The 15,532-nt window shown below is 40.3% G+C and overlaps 1 protein-coding gene across 1 annotated transcript in view; it reads right to left on the minus strand.

Moving 5' to 3' along the window:
- Positions 1–15,532, minus strand: part of fbxw7 (F-box and WD repeat domain containing 7) — a 74,737-nt gene that overhangs the window by 41,850 nt on the left and 17,355 nt on the right. The window contains exons 3-4 of the mRNA XM_017035331.2: positions 11,423–11,671; positions 10,753–11,280 (exon numbers count right to left, since the gene is read on the minus strand). Coding sequence (XP_016890820.2) covers positions 10,753–11,280; positions 11,423–11,602 — 708 coding nt within the window. The 5' untranslated portion in view covers positions 11,603–11,671. The remainder of the gene's footprint in view (positions 1–10,752; positions 11,281–11,422; positions 11,672–15,532) is intronic.

Below are 15,532 nucleotides of genomic sequence, written 5' to 3' on the forward strand. Positions count from 1 at the left end.
ACTGCACACTAACACTGCTGTCGACTGTTTCCGTTCTGGTTTGCGCTCCTTCTGCCAGTCCGAAAGCAAAATGTGAAAACTACAACTCCCACACACAAGTCAGCAAGGTCCTCTTGCTGTGAGAAGACTAAAGCAACAAGCCGCTGAGAGGGAAACTCATTTCTACTAGTCTCCCACTCTCACATATTTGTCTACTTATTTCCACTACAACTACAATTGTATTTTGTTTTGTTTTTTAATACGGTTTTTCTCCTCACCAATGTCAAAGCCAAATGCCCTTCCTGGAGTTCCTCATCCCTTTCTTCTGTGTGGCATTCTTTTTCTGTCTACTCTTCCTCCTCAGTTCTAATAAACAACTGAATTATCTGACAAACCAAAAGGTTGTTGTCAAATTCTTCACAGCATCAACAGCTCAAGGATTACATTCACTTTTGCCTGAAAGCTGCTGCTACTGCTTTGTATACAGGTTGTGTCACATCTCTGTCACGCTTTAAATCCTGGCAGCTCCAGAAAGCAGAGCGTCTTCAGAGTTGTCTCTGCGACAAGCATGCAGGATATAAGTTTTCAACTCATTTATTGTTGACACGGAGCAGATGCTGTACCTGCATGCAGTCTCATCTTCATTTTGTTCCAAATAGTATGCAATAAATTACACTTCGAATAAGCAGAAGGAAAACTCCTGACAGTCATTTTTTATAACTGAAATTAAGGAAAATAGAATTAAGGGGAAAAGGGAATTGAGAAGAAAACATGCACAGTTTCACTAGACAACAGACAGTGTTGTGTGTGTATCACAAACATATTAATGTTAATAATTAATGTTAAATGGTTATAGCTTTGCCGTGTCTGGGTTTAATTTTTGCAGTAGCATGAGACTGTGCACAAAGATGAGACAGTTCAATGTGCCTCAATATGACTGTAATGATATTTAACACGGAAGAAAAGGGTGAAATTGTAAATCCAAAACTATACTTTCTTTCAACTATATTGTCATTATTAGATAAGAATACTCTGACATTATGCAATTGTCTAAATTTAAAACTGAATCTTTTACATTTTTTACCACACCTGCAATAATGCAGTGTTCTTTGTTTGTGTTTTTTAATATAACCTGTCTGTCTTGGCTGTCCTAACGGGCACATCTTTCCCACTGATGTGGTTTATATTCTGTGCAAATTATAGATATGATGCGACATCCCTAAACCAGGCTGACGACCATCACTTCTGACACTATATATGCTGATGATCGAACGATCAGATGTCACACCATGAAACGAGAGGCTTCAACTCAGTATGATGACTTGTCCTTTGACAGTCACGTGGTGTTACTGTACACCTTAACAGCATGTCCAAGTTGGGACGTGGTATCAATCACATCTCAATTAGTTAATTAATCTTTGACTACAAGTAAAAAAATATATATACATTTTTAAAAATCACTGCTTTTACATAGCTTTGATTTTTTTTTCTTACCAATGAAAAAATGTTATCACTGCTTTTACAAAGCTTTGATTTTTTTTCTTACCAATGAAAAAATGTTTTACATCTTCACAACAGACTACTTTGAAAATCTGAATGCTGTGTAAACATATACTGAGGAAACACCCGTCGTAAAAGTGATGAAGGAAAGACTTGACACAACATCATCTGCAGGTGAGAATAGCAGAGAAGTCTTTTTTTATCTGTGCAGATAAGTCTCGGTGAGTCGTGTTAGGTTGTACGGAGCACCTTCGACAGAATTAAGCTGCTCCAGAAACACTGTGTCAGCGATGTAATACCACACATCAAAAGGAGGGAGAACACAAACTGTGAGTCGGAACAGCAGGGGTCATACAAACATTAGACAAAGTATGCGAGCTGACGCATCAGTTAAAGGCCGTCAGCGATCCATTCACAGGCCGTCACCGAGGAGCTGATCACAGGGAGGAGGATACAGGGAAAGTCAGTTAGTTGGGTGAAGGTCAGAGCTGGAAGGGGCTGATAGTGAGAGTGGAGAACTGGAGCACACGCGGTGATTCACGGCTCACATTTCCACAAGCAATTCATCCTGGCAGGTGGAATGAGAGCAACACATGACAAGATCTGAAGTAAATAATTTAATTACAAAAACTTTTAAATAGTTAAATAGAGGTCAAATCTGTTAAAAAATTGATTTGATTTTTTTGAGAAATGTGTTATTCTATTCAATTATAAATTGAACTGGGAGGGTTTTTAAAAAAAACTCATTCATTACAAATCATTATTGATTAAGATCTTTTTTTTAGCACATGCCTAAATCATTCCACACGATACAAATGTTGTTCTATTCCATGCAAGTTTTACTGCTAATAATAATCAACTTTCAGGAAAAGAGCCACACTAAAAACCTGCAATTAACTGGCCTGATGATGTCAGTTTACCCAGCAAATTATAAAGCTTAATGTTTTTAAAGAATTAATGAGAGGAAACAGTTTGTTAAATTAGGACTTTCTGAGATATTACTGCGCAGTTAATGAATGCAGTAAAATCAGGGCCGTGTGACACAACCGATTTGAATTTAATGCTCAAGTACAACAGAACTGGAGCAGATTACACTCAGAATTTCAGATTTGGGTCAATAATGCTGAGTGACAGTTCTGCTGATAGGAGGGCTAGAGCTTTTCTCTGCTCCTAGCAGGCAAAATATCAGTGCCTTGCAGCAACCTCACAGCAGGTGGGAGCAGCGCACAGCTATCTAGCAGCATGAGCCTTTTGTAAAACAAGGCAACAACCTCAAACTATACACACGATTGCGTTTAGGTCGTGTGAAAATACAGGGTACTATAAATACTGAAGCAAGTTTAATTGTGGCCTGATGATGAAAATATATGAAATGTACGAATACGTCACAGCAGAGGTAGCAGATGGTCACTTTGATGAAGCCCCCATAGATAGATATGAACTGCAACGTTGAACACCAGCGTTCTCTTTATTCGTTTCGAGTTGACTTAAATCAGTGCTAAACAGAAGAGTTTGTCTGATCTGTGCTGGTTAGCTCGTTGACTAGATCCGCGTGCTCCCTGGAATGGGACCGTTTCTCAGAATAGCCAACGGCAGATGCCTTCCTCCCCTGTGTTATTTGGAGCCCAAGGGCAGTGGAATCAAGCCTCTTCTCTTGCAGGCTCCTGTAATGTGGATCTGACTCCGGGACAGACCCGAGCAGTTGACGCCAGGTGAATGAGAATTGTCTGTTTTTGAAGCAGAGTTCACGCAGGCACTCAGCGTGTGCTTAATAACCAGACGAAAGTGTGTCGGTGGATCACAAACGAGAAGAATATTTTTAAAGCATGAAGTGTTCCACAACTTCAGGAGCCTGCTGAGCCACTAAACGTTTCCCTCTCCTTAAATTTAATGCCATGGCCACAACAAAAAAGTTTTTTCAGGACTGTGTACGAAAAATGTCTGGTTTTCAAAAATGATGGTCTCAAATCCACAAACACTGCCCCAAGTGCGTTTTTGGGGGCTTGGATACACGTAGCTTGTGTCAGACCACTCTGACCAGGTGCTGGGCAGTAAGTTAGTCTACAAGATGACTGACATAATTGTCAAATGATTTTCCTTGAATATCGTTATTTTTTGTTTATTGACCAAACAGGATAAACTGACGTTGTCAACAAGTATTTCTACGGCCCTAAGCACCGTGTGAACGATTAAACTGCTGACTAAATATTGCTTGATGTTGAAATGAACAGATGGTAGCAGTGATGGCTTTATTTAGTGCTGTGTTATTTTATATTGGAACAAATTCACAAAATGCACCAACTTTTACTAAATTGTGTTTTACAGGCTTTTTTGTATTTTATACATTGTATGGATGTATTTTTTTAAACAATAAAGACAAATTGACATCATGCACAGCACACAGTAGCCACGACTGCTGAGAAAGCCACAGGAAGTGGCTTCATCTCTTATCAAACCCACTCAACACACCCACAGCACCTGCTCCAACAGCAAATGCATCTTGCTGAGAGTTGTTTATACAGACATAGCTGCTGTGGGAGAGTCCAGATCACCTTACTCATCAGACCTCAGGCCCAGGGTGTGGTGAGGGTGAAAATAATATCACCAACTCAAATGTCCTGCTGTTCATGCTCTGTGGACTCTCATTTTGGCTCCAGGAAATACAGTGTGGATTCTGCTGGTCACGTTTGGTGGGAAATTGAAGCCCAGGCGGTTTTGATGAGCAAGGCCTATGATTTTTTTTAATTGCTGCTAGACACTCTAACCAGCACCAACACAGAAAAACAGCTCTGTAGTAAGGAATGTCTCGGTTTTAAACACGGAAATCAATTTTCAACCAAACTCAATTGCCACCAAACCACAGGGATCCAAAAAATTCCAGCTATTCCATTCACTGCAGACAGGTGCCAAAAGCACAGCACGGGCCACGTGTCTTCTGCCCCACAGAGAGCTACGACTCCATGAACTGCATTTTTGAGTCATGATATTTAACCATTCTAGTTAAAATATTTCTAAATAAGAGTAGGTGTAGTGTATATGATTCAAGAGCAGTTACACATTTGTTTTCCATAACGCAAAAATAAAATTTTGTCAAACCGCACTCTATATGCAGTATAACGCAAAAATAAAATATATTTTGTCAAACCGCACTCTATATGCAGTATGTAGTACACACTATGAAATACTGCCAACAGAAAGCCACAAGTTATAAACAGCAAAAAGAGTTAGTGTCATTTTCACCTTCTTTAAACCAACTTAACAAGAAGCTTTTCAAGCTAATCAGCACAGCAGATATTGTTCACTATTTTTATCTATCACACATTATCAACTTCCAGTCATTGTGGAACCATATTAATAGATCTCCGACTACAATTGTGCTAAATTGTAAGTAACAACTGTTGACCTCCTTTGGAGAGAAGAAACTCATTTTTGAAAAGAGTATTAAATACCAAGTGTTTATCTTTGTCATTCAGCATAATGCATTTATATTTAAAATGTCATCTAAAAATAGGCCGTTTGGTGAAGGCCATTTTAGGCTTATATGTTGATGCGTATCGTGTCATACATCACAGGGTGGAGCTGTGGGGGGGGCGTATCTTTGTATCTACTAGCGCATGGGAACGAGTGACGCAAATTGGGGAAAATAACCTAATGATCATATGTCAATTTATTCTTATCTGCCATCATCAAGACGCAGCCTCGTCAGCCTCGAATATCCTGTGGGATAAATCAACTAATGTGTAAAACAAAGAAGGTGAAAGTCAAAGGTGAAAGAGAAGGGTGACCTTCGGTGGTCTTCAAAATGTCGGCCAAACAAATTCAAGAGTTGACACTCACCCGTTTGCGGCAGAAAGGCAAACCCTGAGTGATGATGTTGATGCTAAAAATCTTGAGCACTTTCTGAGGGGGTAACGAGTCTGCTGCCATGATTTTGGACTCTGCCAGGTGAAGCGCCTGGTTTTCCAACAGGTCGTGTTTTGCCTTTTCTTTGCCACGAACATCGACTGAGGTCTTCCGTCGAGCACCAGATGAGAAACGGGGGATGGGGCAGTGTCGCAGCATTGCAAACCAAAAGGCTCAGGCTTTTAATCAATCATATTCCAGACAGAACTTGAAGAAGCCATCAGAACTTTTTTTGAACTTTCGCTAAAAATAATCAGTGTCTTTCCTGGACCTCAAAACCATCAAGCAGCCTTCGTATCAATCCTGAGCTTCTGCTCCTACCTACTCCAACTCCTCTCCCTGCTGACTGGCAACCCTTTAAAATATCTCTGAGCTGTGATGTCACCACTGTGCCCAAGCCAGGCAGAGCAGCTGTTGTTGGGACCTGAAGAGCGAAGGACCAGCACTACCTCTCTCCTCCCTCAAACAAGCTACATGACCACTCAGTGTAGCAGCAGTCATCTGCTGGAGTACACATGCCACTTTGCTTCCTCATTGTATGCATTCTTTGGACCCTTTTTTGGTCCTCCCACACTGAGTGACCCACATCACTGCAAAGCCTGGTATTTTACTGTGTGAAAACTCTCCAGGTTTGATGATGAAACATTAGAAGTTTCAAATCACATTATTTCAACCAGTGCCAATGCGTTGGTTGGCTGTGAAATATGCTTACCCTCACTTTCTCAAGAATGTCTCCATCTCCATGTCACCAAGGATATTTCAGGAAGTGATCCCACCTGTGTTCCACATGCCATCCCCCAATAACATGTGGGACACGTGGACCCAAATAAGAATGTACCTTCCCCTCTCTAAAAGAGCCAGCAGGTAGCCAGTCAGCATCAAGAGGGACAGAAATGTGAAAGGTGAGAAATAAACAGGAACATCATCACTAGAAAAAATGCTGCATCCATGCAGAGATAAGAAAAGTGACGTTTTTTTAAAAGGTAAGCCTTGGAGCTGGAGAACATACATATACAGGACTCCACACAAACCACTGAAGAGGAGGATGTCAGTGTTGTGTACATTAAAAAGCACACATGGTAACAAAAGGGCCGACGGGGCTTAACATCTCTTCTATTCTCACATCCACCATTGTTTGAGGAGGATTACGGAGCCACAACATCTAGCAGGGCCTGGACACATCACGCCCACAGTCAGGCGTTGGGTGCCATTGAGTTCTTGTTGCTCACCAACGCCCGTATTTTTACAATGTGTTTATCACAAACGGATGAAGTTGGCAGCCGGGCGGCAGTTGTTCAGACCGCACTGAACCAGCAGTTGTTAAAGGCTGCCTGAATATTTCCCCGAATTTCCCCATTGTGGGACAAATAAAGGACGTCTTAATCTTACTACAAACCCTCTTACAGATCCTCCTACAAAATAATTCAGAAAATATATTGTATTCAATATAGGGTAATAATAATAATGTGTATCTGGGGACAGGGGCTGCTACAGACCCATTATATTTACACAATAATGTGTATCTGGGGACAGGGGCTGTGTAAGACCCCATTATTCAAAATCTCACAACAAGTTTAGTTCAACGCCTTTTCATTTGTCTGTACTTGTCGGATAGATGTTTTATGATAACCTTTTACAAAGACCTCTTTGAGTGACTGTTTGTTTCTGGCCTCCTAGGGGTTACATGAGCTTTCAGACTAATCTTAGTCTATCATGCTATGTGATAGACACTGTGTTCATATCTGCTTAAACCTGATCGGGCCAAAATACTTGTTAAAGTGGCAAGCCATAAAAACATATTTAACCCTGAGCTATCTGTCATGCTTGTCGTCTGTGAATACAAAAATTAAGCAGTTTCGTTCCAATATTTTTTGTGCCATTACCTATGATGGCATTAATGAATGTAGCATCCCAAAAAAGAAACATGAAGATTCAAAAACATTTGAATCACTTGGTGCTTGACTGTATGCCCAGTAAAGAAGAATACTTAAAAATAATTCCACGACATGCAGAAATGAGAGTCCTGACAATGAGGCTACAACAACAGACGGACATTGTTTACACAATAATATTTTTATGGTCACAGAGCTACGACCGTGTTGTAAAGTAATGCGATAAAAGGAAAATTATTCCATCCACTCTCTTTCAATACGTTGTCATAGCATTACTGCCTGGTCATTGAGTTTACATACCCCAATGAGACATCAAGACTGCTGTAGTGCCAGAGGGTCGAGAATGTTTGGCTTCCAGTAACTCGGTACTCTTACAAATCACTCTCAGCTTTTCAAAACAGCTGAGATGACAAGGCATGGCTGCATAAATAGGCCCATGTGAAAGGAGGGATGGCTGGGCCGTATCTGAGTGTGAAGACATTAACACACACAGTTGATAAAGATAAAGGACCTGAAACCCCACCTCAGAGTCAAGATTAAAAACATATGAAAACCTCAAAAGATTTGGAAATTTATTTTGGTTTAAATCAAAAAGGTTCCAATTTATTTAGGTTTAAAATAGAACAACTGTTAAACCATCTACAACATAAGGAGTCAGTTACTTTTACCTTACAGTTACTTTCTCCAGTTGTAATACACCAGAGATAATACTGGAAATAAATCTAGTGACGATGACCTCCCTGATCATACAAGTGGAAAATATCTGTATGGATAAATCCCTGTTGATACAGTCTATGCAAGTACAAGATGCTGCAACAGGCAGTGGATTTCTTTGAGGTGAATAAATCTGAATTTCAAACCACTGGCTCCCTCTGGTGTCTGAGACTGAGACAACAATGACGCCATAACAGTCTCTGATTCAACAACAAAAAGGCAAGTTTATAAAGAGCTGGGGCTGAGAATAATTATTAAGTCATTTTTATTAGTTTGCAGACAGCGAAACCGATTCATACTAATTGGCATGACGTGGGAGTTTGAGAACACTGCTCATTTGTGGCACGGTGCTGCCTGTGTGACAAGGCCAGTGTGTGGGAGACACCACCTACGGTGGGTAGGTACCGTCTTTTCTTTTAGAAAAAAAAAATGTAATTAGTGAATATGAACTCAGATGAGGATCTAGATGTGCCTGAGAGTTGATGCAGTTATAATAATTTTAAATAATTTAGAGATGTACACTTCTGTGGAGGTTTTTTACAAATACAGTTTTGTCAGTATAGCCACAGTTTTATAAGTGAGATTCACACATTGTGACAGTAGCCAATGTTTCATCTTCTTTTACTTCCTAAAGTCCCACCGCCCCCTCCGTCCTTATTTTTCTCCAAGGCCTGCCTTGCAGATTTATCTGCAATTAAAGGAGTCTCTGATGAGTCATTTAGAGACATCTGATCCTGTAACATTCCATAATGCCTTGGCCACAGGCTACCAGTGAGAAGCTAAAATAAATTCTGAGGAGGAAAGAACAGACAGTTGTCCTGCAGGGAGGCATCATGTTATTCTTAAGAACAACACTGTGTCTGGTTTATTCAAGAAAAAATGAGTACTTACTCACCAGACTCTAAAGGCTAAAAGATGGAGAGAAAAATCTGAATAAAGTGATATTAAAATGTTGTCATTAAAATACTTTTCCAATCCTTTCCACCAATATGAAGGATTACTTCAACCTAAACACACAGGAACATATACTCTCTACACACACCACCTGCTCATTGTCTAATATACAATTGAATCTGACAATTGTTGTTAATGTTGTTAATTGTTGTGTGAATGAATAATGCACTTAACTTATCAACAGAGGCATTCACACTGTCAATATAACACCTTCTGCTGGGAAGACAGAGGAACTGCATGACAATCAGAAAGCATCTACTTACCTGGGTCCAGGTGGTTGGTGCAATCTAAATAAAAAGACCGGATTAACAGCAGAAATTAAAGCTGCTTTAGAAGTAGAATTTTCTCTGACAGAATGACTCACAGCAGGAGAGCTGCTGTGTGTTGTTTTAAAAAAAAAACACCAATCATAAAAAGGAGTATTTTGTAAATTATAACAGTCTATCATGGTAATGGGAGGTGGCTGCCTCCTCCCAGGTATAAACCTGTTTATACAGTGTTTAAGTACAGAATGGTGAATATTTACAACAACAAACCCCTCACATCAACTGTGAGTCCAGCTCCAGCCTCAGGTCTGACGGCAGTAAACATGTCTTAAAGCAGCAACAAACGTTACTATAACAACTACACTGGGAGGTGGTGTAAGGTCGCTTGTTGTCACAACAGTAAGCGCGTGCAAATGTGGTTTCGGAATCAGAGACTTTGTCCTTATGTGACATCTTCTAATGTACAACTTTTCATAAATTATAATGAATAAAAACAGATTTACTTTCAATCACAAGGTTGTGTGTTATTCAGGGTTGCTTGCCTCTCGTCAGACAAACATCGTCCATGCAAATTATTGTTCTTATTAACATCCATGTTGTCGCAGAGACCAGGACACAGAACACGCCACTGTAGACTCCAGACAAACTGATCTCCAGCTGAACCAAATGTTCTGTTTGGCATCAATGTCAGCTGGTTGGTCAAACTGACACAGACTCTGACACACCACTGTGACAGCTGTGTCAGACGGTGACAACACCCAGGACTGAACTGATGCCATCTTCCATACTTAGGCCAATAATAGCAGGAGCAATATGGGAATCAAAGCCAGACAATAACTCTATACTGAGAGCACAGAGTGGTATGAAGGCACACATCTCTGCAATGTCTGTGACTTCACAGTGCAGTTGACAGCTGATGGATCACTGTGGTTTATAGTTTGGGAAAATAACATCGCTGAAATTCCTTAAAAAACACAATGTCCCAAATCCACCCGATCTGCAGTACAGAGTCCTTTAGATTTTTTTAAAACAACCTCCTGTTTCAGTGTCTTTTACTGATTTCTATCTGAATGTGACTTTGCTTTTTAGTGTCTTAAATTAATACAAAACAAATAGAATAAGTATTTTTTAGTGTCTTTTTTTAATACAAAACAAATAGAATAAGTATTTCCCACAACTAAACTCAACAATTATGTGATTATCCTGTGACAAGGAGTCTGTTCTTCCAACACACATCCTCATCGACATTGTTATGCTAATATCCTAACAAGCACAACAACGAGTATTTATCGCATTAACACGGTACTTCGGTCTCGTAAAGTGCTTCTCGCTACACAATGCGATCAGAGAGCAGTAAAAAAAAAAATTTAGTGCAGTAACTCACCTTGGACAAAAGAGGGAGCTGCTGATTTATATGTAATGCAACAGTGAAAGGAGTCCAATGTGAAGTGGTTGTACATATTGTATAGTAATGCTTTCCTGCTTAATCTGTTTTTTCCAGTTAGAAAATCTGTAGAAATGTTTTTCAAAACAGCTTTGCTTACCTTTTTGTTGGAAGAGCTTTGGTGTGTACAACCAGATTCCAGGTTGTTATTAGGGACAGGGACATTGTTCTTGACAGAGGGAGACATCAGCCCCTCCTCCACCTCTCCTTCCTCCTCCTCCTCCTCCTCTCTTCCACTCTCTGCCGAATGTTCAAACTCGTCACTGTCCTGGTCCATCTCCTCCTCGTCCTCATCCTCCTCCTCTTCATCCTCACCCTCTTCCCTCTCCTCTTCCTCCCCTCTCCGTTGTTCCCCTCCCTCTGTCCTCTCCTCTGCCTCCTCTTCCTCTGGGTGGCTGCTGCTGTTGTTGTTGTCCTCTTCTTCCTCCTCCTCCTCGCCCAGCGGCTGACCGCGAAGTCGCCTCCGCTCCCACATCCACCGGGCTCCCTTCTCACCTCCGTTCACCTCGTTTGGCTGTCCATCACCGTCGGCGTCCCCCGCCTCCTCCCTGCCAGGGCCGTTGCTGGCTCCCGACTCGTTCTGTGCCCATGGTTGTTCTCTTCCACCTTGAACCTGTGATGCCTCCGTCTGTGAAAATAAAACCCACAGTATGAGTTTTTGGAAGTTTTTCTGGACTTTTTGTTTTAACCATCTTATACGGTACATATTCTACGCCTGCTTCTTCATTGGCAAAGTCGAAGGGAACTCATCAAAGTCACTCGGGCCTCACCCTCTGCTGCAGCTGATCGCCCTCCTCTACCACCCGGTTCATGTGCTCATCTTCATCGCCCTCCTCTGCGGCCTGCTGGGGTGCCCGGGCTGTGGAGGAGGCGTTACCTCGCCCGGCCGGAGCCCCCGGCTCCCGATTCCGCCTGCTGCTGCTGCCCCCCGACAGCAGATCCTGGTTCATTTCCAAAAGCCAGCTTGCTACCTCCTGGACCTTCGCTAGGCTGTCTGAAGAGGAGAAGGGTTTGACATTCTGTAAGAAGAAAAAAAAGAGAAACAGATGTGGTTTAAATTGGTTTAATGCTTTAATTTTGTCTTACATTCTCAGCCTATATGGTATATATATATTTCTAGAGCTAAAAGTAAAACCAACAGCTTTGAGAGACAATTAAACAACGTCACCCAGGGAAGTTTGTTTTAATGGCATAACAATGTAATAAATTACTTCGAAAAAAACACCAGATGTTGATGGGATAAAAATGTTTTGAGGTGAAAAATATATATATACTTTCTTTCAGCAGCAGGTTATTAATAAATTGGCCACTATAGCTCACTTGAGGATCCATACACTTCAGTCTGTCAGCAGCAAAAAAGCCACAGTATTCTGAACCAAGTCTGTCATCTCTGGGTCTTTAGGAAATGAAATACTTTTTTGTTTGGCTTATTAATTTGTAGGTCTTTTGGCTTTTTCAATTGAGGGGGGAAAAGAAAAACTCTAAAAGCTCTGAAAAACTTTCATTATGTGGAGCTGAAGGAAAAGCTCCAGGAGCTTTATCTACAATGGCACAGCTTCACTGTATAACGTCATGTCACAGGAACACTAACCGTGACTGAAGTTGGCATGTGGACTGAACAATTACATAAAAAATTACAAATATTTTACAGGATGAGACAACAGTTGCACCTCAGCAGACTCCACCGTTTTATTTCCAACTACATGTTCAATAAACAGAGCGTATACTGTGGAATACTTTTGTCATCCTACAGCATCAAATGATGTATGAACGTGAACATTATAATTCTACAAGCCCTGACAAATGTATAAATGCACCCGTGTTATTTACTGTCACTGGTTCAGCTCATCATTCTGCTTTTGTTCCTCTTGGTCACATATGCTCTCTCTGAGACGTCACGCCATTCGTTACTCTGTCAGTGACTGACTCACATGCACAGCATTTCCATTTATAAGGTTTATAAGAAATCCTTAAAGCTAGTTTTAGTTCAGACTTAGCCAATATAGCATCCCATGGTTCCACACATGAAAGATATAAACGTCTGAACTCTCTTTTTTGTCCCACTTTTATTTAAGCCTTTCACTGATAAGGAACCATTATTTTGACCTTGAAGAAAAAAGTCAATGGTCCTTTGTAGGCTATTGCTTCCTTTTAACTGCATGGTCCCAGTGTTGTGGTCGAAAGCATTAGCCGGATCTCAGATTGCATATGTCCCACTGGGACTGTCAGTTCTTTGCACTGAGCAGGGACGGGAAGGACTATGAATAGATGAAGTTTTCTCTGCCTTGCATGGTAAGACGATTTGAATCACTGTATAATGGCAGTTGACAATCTTAACATGGCATTATTGTCACCAGATTTTCTGTTCTGACAACAGTTATGTTCCCTTTATTCATCAGTTAAAAATCTTTGTTTGTAGCGATTGTTTTCTACTGTTGCAACTCTGTTTACCATCTGTTCTTAAAGGTCGTCATATGTTTATTTGATAAATTGTATACAATTTCAACAAAGAACAAAACCTGAGTGAATAAAAGAGGGCATAAATTACCCAAACAGACCAGAATAGAAGGAAACAGAAACTCTCAGGAGTCCGCAAAGAAATAAAGAAGCCCCTCTTTGAGTTCTGGAACTGTAAAAAATGAATTACAATGGAATTCAAACTACATCTGGAAAGGGCAAAAAAAAGCGTTCCGACAGTCAACTGATACACCTCCTGCATCTCTGCTCCCTTTATGAAATCCCAGAGTCAGATTTCAATTTAATACACTGTAAAAATGATGCCACCCAGGTAATCATAACATTAAATTCCAACTGGCATTTCATTAACTTTAGGTGGAGAGAAGGAGAAGAAGAAGAGACTGGAGACTTGTAGATTAAAAACACAAAATAATGAATGTAATTTGTCATTATGAAAATGATAAGGAGCCAGTATAAAAGATGTGACTAACTGAAGAGTCCTTGGTTTAAATGTAGAGAGATGCATATAGATAGTGAAGAACTTTGTGCTGTATTTTAAAAACATATTAGACTTTCGACCGTATTTTTCATAGTTAAATATGGCAGTCTGTGTGATGACAGAAAGGAAGATTCAGTGTTTAATACAGCACACACAGGTTCCATTCATTAGTCGCAATTCTTGGTCCTCTAGAACTGGGGGAGGACCAAAATAGCTTGAGGGGTGAAAAGGGGGCGGGGGGGTGTGGACAGCAGGTGTGAATTTGTCTTTCCTCGAGCCATTAGGTGACATGTGCCAAGAGGATGAAGAACCTTGGTGAACAAACGGAGAACAAGGTTCAGGTCCTGAGAGATCAAAAAAAATTACATGCAAAGGTCGTCTTGGTTCAAGGTCAGGGCTGTTTTTTTAATCCGACTAATCACAGAGTAGCTTTTGACTAATCAGATCAATGGTGATTAAATACAATCATAATTAGGTGATTAATAAGGATAAACTAAAATAAATCAAAATTCAAGTCAAGTCTATTTTATATTTTCCATTACTGGTGACCTGTATGCATATTTCCAGAAAAAAAAATGAATAAACAAAGATTGCAAAAAATAAATGAATAATATGGTGCAGCCATTGTCCTCAGTCAGTCAGCTTGTCAGTAGACTCTGTACTCTTGTCTAGTCAACTAGTCTGACACAAGCTGGACATCTGACCTGAAGTTGAAGCCTCATCAGACACATGAGATGATGTTGAGTGCCCCACAATAGATTAATTATATAGACTTAAAAACATCAGTACATATATGTCATTACATATGTTCACTGGTGAGGATTTTAAAAAAAGATTTTATTTAAATACAATTTTTTTACTGAATTGATCTTGTTTTTATGTATTTTCACAAGACTCTCTCTGGATTGAGATGCATTAACGGTGGGTGTCCTGCAGTCTGGCAGAACAACATACACCCAGACAGTCCCTGGAGAGGCGGCTGATGAGGAGGAGTTCTAGGATTTGGACCGTGGGCTGTGCCAAGTTGGCACTTCAGATAAAGCAGCCACAGCTGTGGCACACATTGACTTTCCTTCAGCTCAGTGCACAGACCTTTCGTGGGGCACTTCACTGAGAGTATGTTCATCCTTGGTGGAAATGGACGGTGTTTTAAACATTATTTTTGAGAATATGACAAAGCTCAGCTCAGAAAAGCTGTTACATATGTAGGTGTAAATTAGTTGATCTGTTGTTATTATAAAAGTTTTTTAGTTTATTGCTCAAACGCAACATCGAGGGCTGACAACCTGCAAATTATTAAGCTGGTTGACTTTTCTATGGTGGTTTAAGATAAATTCATAATCAGTACGACAAGCTGAGGTTTCCTGCACACTACAGGCTTTTTCACTGATAATGGTATACACTGGTCTCTGGTGCACACCTTACAACTGAAGTATTTTATTCAAGCTCAATAGGTTTGCAAATAAATTCTGTTTTGATTGACAGAATCTGGAATAAAAATCATCAAAGGCTGATTGGGGGCCAATCGCTTCCCGCTTTAAAACTGATTCAACTTGACCTACATGAGAATCGATTGTTTCAAGGCTACTGGATACAGATGGCACATAAAGCACGTTGGGAATAGAAAGCTTGTGCTTGAATCCAAAAATGGCAGCAATAAATCACAGCAGTGTGACCTTAATAGACCAGTAGTAGAGTGTGGAGCAAAATACTGCCGTACAGTATACAGATACTGATCGAGAGCTGCATATGCAGACAGTACGTGAAGTATTTAGGAATAAAATATTTACTCCCTAAACAAATACATGCAGGGTTTTGCAGCATCATAACCAAAGAACACTGCCATAGTAGGAAGTGGTTCCTACATTATTATTCTTCTTCTTAACATTTTGATCTTTTGTCAAAAAAATCTTGGCACTTTCAG

Source organism: Cynoglossus semilaevis, chromosome 9 (assembly GCF_000523025.1).
Source record: "Cynoglossus semilaevis isolate Cse_v1.0 chromosome 9, Cse_v1.0, whole genome shotgun sequence".
Taxonomy (NCBI): domain Eukaryota; kingdom Metazoa; phylum Chordata; class Actinopteri; order Pleuronectiformes; family Cynoglossidae; genus Cynoglossus; species Cynoglossus semilaevis.